The sequence below is a fragment of the Cydia fagiglandana genome, chromosome 21 (genome assembly GCF_963556715.1).
Source record: "Cydia fagiglandana chromosome 21, ilCydFagi1.1, whole genome shotgun sequence".
NCBI classification, from domain to species: Eukaryota; Metazoa; Arthropoda; class Insecta; order Lepidoptera; family Tortricidae; genus Cydia; species Cydia fagiglandana.
In genome coordinates this window covers 5,453,512-5,462,095 of record NC_085952.1, presented here as the reverse complement: position 1 = coordinate 5,462,095, position 8,584 = coordinate 5,453,512, and the positions used below count along the sequence as shown (strand labels likewise).

The following is an 8,584-nucleotide window of genomic DNA, read 5'->3' as shown; positions in this document are numbered from 1 at the left end:
TGTTATGTAGTATGTATAAGCAAAATTATGTTGATGTTAAGTCAAAATAAACTTCACAAAACTGTTATATTACTTTAATAAAAAACACTCTAATATAATAATACTTTTATTCTATATCCTTACAATATACATATGCAAAACGGAATACACATTATCTAGTAAACTGAAGGGGACAGATCCTAAGTCCAAGGACATCTTTTCCAATTTCGGCGACTCCGCAGACGGGGCAGAGTTTCCCTTTGTGCTCGGGGAGGTATGAAGCGGCGCAGAGCGAGCATTTTTCCTCCGGCTTGCCGCGGTATATCGGCTTGTAACTTATGCCGCAGATAGTGAAGGGGTTATGCTCATCGTATAGTAGTTGGTGTTCGTCGGTTGGCGTCTTTTCGCAGGCTTGGAGGATTTTTCTTGCCTGTAAAATAGGAGAGGTTTTTGAAATAGGATATTTTCCTGTAGTTACTTGTATAGATGGTCAAGCAAATCTTTTCAGTACAAAAAGACGCGAAATTCAAATTTTCTATGAGACCTTCGCGCCTATATTTTTCAAATTTGCTTTTTCTACTGACATGATCTGCTTGACTAACTATATATGGAGATGACATTGAGAATATTTAAAGACATTAAATACTACTCGCATCATCCCACTAACTTGGGGTTAAATGGTTAAACCTGGAGTTACCATGGTACGATTAGTACAATTTGAAACTGGGTTAGGAGCATTCCACGGGCTGTCCCGTACAAACGCATTTTATTTCCTGTGTTGCGACTTTTTTCTCGGCATTTAAAGCAGGCGATTATTTTTATGTGCATATTTTTGACCACTTGTCATAGATAAGGAAACTCTTAGACCTTTAAATCTTCAGAAACTTCGCGTTTGTACGGGACAACGGTAGACAATTTCATGGAATGCTCCGTTAACGGTTTAATCGGTTAACCCCGGGTTAGTGGGATGGTGCAAGTGGCGCTAAGAGGCTTTTAGTTCAAAGCCCTTCCTAAGTTGTCGGTACAGAGTCGATACAGTACGCAGTGTTTCTTCGCAGATTGGTGCGTATGGGTGTACTTGAGCCTACGCGCCATTCAAGTGGCAAAACTCATGTAGCAAGTCAAAATAGGGCTTATAAAACAAAATATATACAATCCAATTAAGACATTTTTACGAGTCTGAGTCTACAAATCCTTCTCGAAAACCCAAAGTAAGCTTTGTTTCAAAGCGTCCAAACCAGAATTAAGTTTCGAAAACCCAGAGTAGGATAAGCCGCATGATTTATTTTACTCGTCACTTTTCATCAGATGAAGACTCTTAGCGGCGACTTTCAATCTAGAGGTCGCGGGTTCAAATCCTGGCTTTTTGACCAAACCAATGAGTTTTTCGGAACTTATGTACGGAATATCATTGGATATATTTACCACTAGCTTTTCGGTGAAGGAAAACATCGTGATGAAACCTACATACATCCGCGAAGAAATTCAAAGGCGACCCAAGACGATACCGTATGTGAAGTCCCCAACCCGCATTGGGCCAGCGTGAGGACCATCGCCCAAACCCTCTCATGCTTGAGATGAGGCCTGTGCCCAACAGTGGGACGTATATAGGCTAATATTTTTTTTTTCATCCAATTGTTTACCTGTTGTGCAACCTCGGGCCTAGGTCCAAGTTCCAGCAGTCTCCTGGCGAAGGACGCAGCGGTCCTGTAGTTCTTAAGCTTGAAGAACATATTCAGGGCAGTTCTCAAGGTCAGGATCTGGTGAACGGGCTGGAGCTTGCAGTGCGTGAAGTAGGCTGCCATTTCACAGGTCCGCTTCTGCTCTTCGAGTGTGTTTTTGGGCATTGCTGTGAAAATAATTAGAATAAGGATAATATCGTCAGGTGACAAGCAAAAGTCACTAATTACAAAAAAAATTAATAATAATAGACTTTTTTTAGTACTAATATAGTTCACTATGGCTATGAACTTGTGGTGGTACTTAGTGACTTTTGATTGTCATCCGACGATATGTACAAAAAAATTGTATGCATTTGCCAAAGAAAGAACACGAGGATGCATTTTTAAAACTCGAATCCCACGGATTAAACTGTCGAGGTTTGTGAATACCATAAAATGTGGTTAATACGAAATAAAATGAGGCCCAAATATGACATAAAATGTAGGTAATTAATTACATAAGGAAAGAAAAATAAAAAAACAAAACTTAAACAAATACAAACATTGCTAATTTCGTTTAACAATAGGGAATATTATGCAAAGCTCTGCGTAGGTGGCACCTTTGTGGCACATACAGTAAACAAACGATATTGACACATCACACTTCACATCAATCACATGGCCTACAGCAAAACAAGAAAATCGAAATTTCGTTATCTAATCTCTCTATCACTCTTGCATATTTGAGCGATAAAGAGGCAGATAACTAAGTTTCGATTTAGCGTTTACCGTAGGCCCTTGTTAACAAACCGCTTTGATGCATCAATGTCATATTTTATTGTCTGTGAAAACTTGTCAAAAAACATTTTAAGGCACAGTATGTATAAGTTAGTCTATGAATTTACTGAGTCGGTAGTGCTGCACTCTGGCGGCAGATCATTGCAGTAATATCCCCTATTTAAGTATCAGGTAAAACCATCCATAAATATTTTTTCAGTACTTACATGACATATAATCTGTACAAAATTAAACTTTTTAGTATCCAAATTATAAAATCAAGTTAAGTGAAAACTTAATTAATCATTCTATCAATTTTATCAGCATGGCGTAATTGACTTAATGCGGTTGACCGATTGAAACAAGAATAACAGAAAAATATTTTGCGAATACGCCATAATACTACAAAATATGTGGCAATTATATACATCGACTAAACATGTAAGTAGAACGTAGTACAACATTTTTTCTAATAAACTGTGCTAATATTGTCCCTCGGAAAAACAACAAGAAATAGTTGATCCATCCGGTAGCATCAGGTCGTTGAGTTTACACCGTGCCATTATACAGAGTATCTGTGTAACATTTCCTTTCTCGACCGTCGCTATACAAAAGTCCTCGGTAGTTTGCAACTGTTGGTCACAGCTCAGGACCGGGATAAGTGGCGTACTAGAAGAGAGACCTATGCTCAGCAGTGGGCGATAAAGGGCTGGTATGATGATGATGGTCACAAACGACGTCCATAAGAAACCCTCGTAGACTTTACCCCTCATGGGCCACCAAAAAATGAAACCTCACCTTTTCTAGCCGTCTCCATCTGCAGCCCCAACAGATATTCCCTACAAATAGCCAGTAGTTGTTGCGCCTCAGCCAGCTCCGCTTTCCCCTCGACGTGTAACAGCGGCACGCGTTGGACAACGCGCTGTAACTTCTCTGTGGCCTCGGTGAACTTGCCGGCGGTTGTAAGTTGGTAACATTGTTGCAGTTGGGTGACAAGGTCGTTGAGTTTTGCAGCTGGAAAAGAATTGAGAAATGTGAAAATTCAACGAAATAATAAATGGCCTACCTATTATACCTAAGTAGGGTGACTGCTATAGTTTTTGGCCACTATATAGTAATTGGCTCACTCCATAGTAAGGCAGAAAGAAACAAGCCAATAGAAGTCTTATTGTCAAGAGTGGCCAATTTGGGTGGATCAACTTTTTTGTGTTGTTGTTCTGGCTCCATAAGCTTCATGAGCTCATCGCTTATAATTTGTTTACGCAAAAATGTATGTATGGTAAAACCATGGTAAAATCATTTTAAGAATTGTCCATATGGAATGTAACCATGGCAACGATTAACACTAAAAAGTGTATTCACCCAATCGAAATTATTAAATTAGGAAAAAGACAGTCACTACAACAAAAGTAAATTAATTAATCCTGGTCACGGCACCAATTTAACTAACCTTTATGGTGTATATAGTTCTTTTTTTAGCATTAGAAAGACTTTGAAAGAAGGTAAGCGATCTTGACATGTCTTTTATATGAAAACGCTTTTTAAAAATCAATAACTATTACTTATGAAAGCAGAAGTATATAAATGATCGTATTACATTCATAATTGTTACATATTTGCCGTAACTTATTTTGAAAATATGTTTTTCAATTAAAAGACACATCAAGATTGTTTACCTTATTTCTAATGCTAAAAAAACGGACTATAGGTACTTACTGACTATAGGCAGTAAATCTTTGCCACTAGCCTCCTGCCAGTTTCTGTGCAGGTTGGCGACGAGCGGCGGCGTGGACGGGAGCGCTCCGAATGTTAGCCGCGCGCTGCTGTACATGGCTAGGAACGTTTCTAGGTACGGCTCGAAGTTCACTACGCCTACTTGCTCGTTTAGAAGCCTGAGGAAAAAAATAGGTTTATTTAATTAATGTGTGCGCACTTTACGAATAACACCCGCACTTTAATAAAAGGACTCAAACGAAACCGGACTGAGAAGATTTTTTTAAATGTACATATACTAAGGTGATGGCTTCAGTAATGGACAAGGACCCCCCCGATGTATATCACTTCTTATTTTAAAGAAACTAACAGTAAAACATTTATTTTGCAACAATCAATTTAAGCCCGTATAATTTTTAATTTAGAAGGAAGTGTTCGTCGCTAGTGCCGATATGGTTTGTGCCTGGCACCAGCACCTCAATTGCTTAGATAAAATCAGTCTATGACAGGTACATATGTAGTGCATAATTAATTCCCATCGTATTTTCACGAAAGTGTCTTGCTATTTCAGTCAGCCTCGGTACAAAAAGTACTGAGGTTGACTGAAGTAGCATGACAAATACGAACGTCAGTGAGACTAATATTACCTGAAAGCGATCTCGAACTGGCCAGTAGCGACGTGGTCGTGTGCGGTCTTGAGTTTAGCGGACAGGGCCACGCTCGAGCCACGGGTCGGGGCCACGAAGTACGCTGGCGTGTCGTCGCCTCCGTCGATATCCGCTACACAAACAAAAAACATTAGTTCATGCTTATAAGATCAGCAATGACGTTTCGAACGAGGGTCAAGAAACGAAGTTTCGATGGAAGAAGAACGAAGAACGTTCCTAACAGAAGTTAAAAATTCAATACGTGAGATCGAGTACGATATGAAGCAATTAACTAGACCATCTAATAAATTACACTTAATAATATCGTTCAAATTGATAACTTCTGGATACAAATGGACACCCTACTATGAAGGAAAATAGGTGTACGTCAAGTGTCATCGCTTTCGCGACGAATTTAAACATTTGACAATGACAAATTGACACCTTATTGCTCATAAGTATTTAGTATTTCATGGCTGTTACTTTGGAAAGCTTATGATATAAAACAAGTGTTGTTAGAGCGTTTTCACATTGTCCGATCCGATATCGGATGTCTGAAGGAAGTAAAATGTAAGATATAAGCGTAAAAAACGATAAATAACGCTAAAAAAACGATAAAAAACTATGGACTTAATGCCAATGGCACTCTGCTGCAGCTATTTTCGTCATATGCGTCTTCCGACATCCGATATCGGTGCGGCGCTTCGGCGGAGGCGGGTGTAGGATGGTATAGTTGGTCAAGCAAATCTTGTCAGTAGAAAAAGGCGGCAAATTTAAAAAAAATTAGGCGTGAAGGGTTATCGTGCCATAGAATATGTGAATTTCGCGTCTTTTTCTACTGACAAGATTTGCTTGACCAAGTATATATCCGATATCGGTGAGGACAATGTGAAAACGCTCTTACCAGAAACAGGAGCCAGCTCCTCGGGCAGGTCGAGGTCCTCGTCGCCTACGTCCCAGCCTCCATCATCGCAAGCGTCTTCCATTGGCTCCTCGTCGCCATCACCTGCCTCCTATAACATCACATAACATTATAGTTCGTTTTTTTTTTAGCATTAGAAAGAACTTGCAAGAAGGTAAGCGATCTTAACATGTCTTTTAATTGAAAAACGCTTTTTAAAAATCAATAACTATTAGTTATGAAAGCAAAAGAATATAATTGATCGTATTAGATTCATAATTGTTACATATTTGCCGTAATTTATTTTTAAAATGTGTTTTTCAATTAAAAGACACATCAAGATTGTTTACCTTATTTCTAATGCTCGTACCGCCCAATGTACATTAGGATGTACACTCAGTTTCGATGGAATGTCAACCTTAATTAAAAACAATGTAGGTAGCATTTCATTTGTCTTGTAAAATTTTCAAACAAATGAAATTCAACCCTATTGAAAATACAACAAGATTTTAATTTCCTTGGCTATAATTTTGTATGGTGGGCGGCACGAGGATACAGAGGGAATATAATAATAGGCAAGGCTCTGCGTAGATGGCACCACTAGCACATACAGTAAACAAACCTCATTGACATCATCAATGACATTGACACTCATCTCGGTCAACATGATCACATGGCCTACCGTTTTCACGACAATCGAAAGTTCGGTTTCTGCCTCTCTATGTCACTCTTGCTTATTCGATCGATAGAGGGGCAGATAAAGAAATTTAGATTTTCAAGTTTCGCGGTAGACCTGTAAACTGTAAACAAACCGCCTTGGTGCATCAATGTCCTAGTGAAAACTTGTCAAGAAACCGTTCAAGGCCTAGTATGTATAACTTACTTTATGGTTTACTAAACAAATTAGTGCTGCACTCTGGCGGCAGAACATTGCAGTAACACTCCCTATTGGCCGCCTATTTTCGACAGAGGGGAACGCCTGTTAATGGCTACTCCGTTAGGTTATATCCTCCAAGATTCGTATTGTATTCCACTTACAGTCAGCCGTAATAGTTGCTAAGCGGGCGAGGTGTTCAAAATGATCTTGACGCGACTTTATTGTTAACGGCCACTTGCACCGTCCCACTAACCAGGGTTAACCGGTTAAACCTGGAGTTACCATGGTTACCAGTACAATTTGACACCGTGTTAACGGTTTAACCGGTTAACCCCGGGTCAGTGGGATGGTGCAAGTGGCGCTAAGAGAATAAGAGCGCGTCAAGGTAATTTTGAACACCAACATGCCAACACAACACCAACATTTCTTTTATTGATTTTATTTTCTTTTCCTTTTGTAAGAATTTGATGTTTTCTGAAAGAGCTACGTATTTGTATGATTTCATGTACATATATGTTTATTTTTTTATATCAAATTCTATAAAGTGTAACGTAAAAACGTTACATAACCTTGGTTACATTTACAATAGTTAAATTAAATCATTAGATAACTAATATCCTAATAAAAACATAAATACCTTAATAATAATAAAACACTTACCTAAAATACACTAAAATTAAAATACATTAACATTATATAAATACTTAGTATCAAGTCTCAACTTGTGTCCTCTTTTCTGCGACGCACTGTACTTCGCGCAACATTCCTTTGTTTCGAAGTAACCGGCTGTTGGCGTTCCCCGCCCCGCGCCCTGCTCCCGCGTCGGCCCACTCGCCAGCGCTGCCGGTCAGACAGATCTAGCTTTCGAAGCCGGCGCACGTTCGCTTTGTCTCCGCGCAAGCGACTCTAGACGTAGCCGGCGAGTTTTAAAATCGAATTTTAGATTTTTTCTTTTTCTTGTACTCGTTCAGTACTAATTCACTAAATTCAGTGTAATAAATCCCCTTTGGGTAAGTGTTGAACATTTCTTACGCTTATTCTAAGCAGGTAGATTTGAATGTTATTTCTAACGGCTATTTCGCTATGCTATTTCTTTGTGTGATTTTGCTTGCCACTTAATTTAGGTACTCTTGCAATCATTCCACTCTTATTTCATCTCGTTTTAATTGCTAAATTGTGTTTATTTAAAGTCTATGAGATAATTTAATTTCCAGTAATTTTTAAATTCAAAATTTGACCGTTAGATCCTATACTCAGTTTTGTTTTATAACTTGTTCTTTTAAACTTAACATCAGTGCAAAGTGTAAACTCCGTCTGACTGTACCATTCCGCACATCACCAAACTTTCACCATCATCATCACGCAGTACTGCTTCCTGCTTCGCTTCTTGCCGTGCCGGGTACAGTCAGCGGAGACATATAAAGAACTTCTCTTCACACTATGGAAATAAATTCCAGGGAGCCTAGTTACGGCTAAGACCGTAGCCGTGAAGACCAGCCGGCAGTTCCTGAGCGGCCCAGCTGACGTCCCTCAGCTCGTCCGTCTCCGTCTCCAAACCCTCAGTGGCTCCGGCAGCTTCAGGGGAGTACTTGCGTGGTGGAACTGTCCTCGGAGCAAAATCAGTACCGGCCTAGAACCCTACCCTACGACCTATTCGTGTGCTTGCGGCGGAGAATAAATTAGTTACTTTTCTTAACTCTTTGTTTAATTTCCTCTCCGCCTACCCGTAGCAAAAGTTATGTACTCACTGAGTATAATTGCATGAATTCTATAGTAATTTAAATTGTATTTTTCTTAATTACTCGTAATGCATGTTAATTATAAGATGTATTAATGTTTTGAAAAGATGTGTCCCGCCGAGTTTGTTGCCGGTCCCATATTGGGATACCCTCCTCCAATTGAGGGGGGATTTAAATCTTCTTGGGACATAGGTGTACGGTTGGAGCCGGTAAAGGTTTATTTGACGTTTATAAGCGCATTGTAATATGTATGCCTACTTGAATAAACTATATTTTATCTTATCTTATCA

The 8,584-nt window shown here is 39.3% G+C and overlaps 1 protein-coding gene across 1 annotated transcript in view; it reads right to left on the bottom strand.

Annotated features, from left to right (window-relative positions):
- Positions 1-93: 93 nt before the first annotated feature.
- Positions 94-8,584, bottom strand: part of LOC134675370 (coatomer subunit alpha) — a 35,708-nt gene continuing 27,217 nt past the window's right edge. The window contains exons 16-21 of the mRNA XM_063533582.1: positions 5,682-5,790; positions 4,778-4,910; positions 4,134-4,309; positions 3,216-3,431; positions 1,623-1,828; positions 94-409 (exon numbers count right to left, since the gene is read on the bottom strand). Of these exons, the coding sequence (XP_063389652.1) occupies positions 152-409; positions 1,623-1,828; positions 3,216-3,431; positions 4,134-4,309; positions 4,778-4,910; positions 5,682-5,790 (1,098 nt within the window). The 3' untranslated portion in view covers positions 94-151. The remainder of the gene's footprint in view (positions 410-1,622; positions 1,829-3,215; positions 3,432-4,133; positions 4,310-4,777; positions 4,911-5,681; positions 5,791-8,584) is intronic.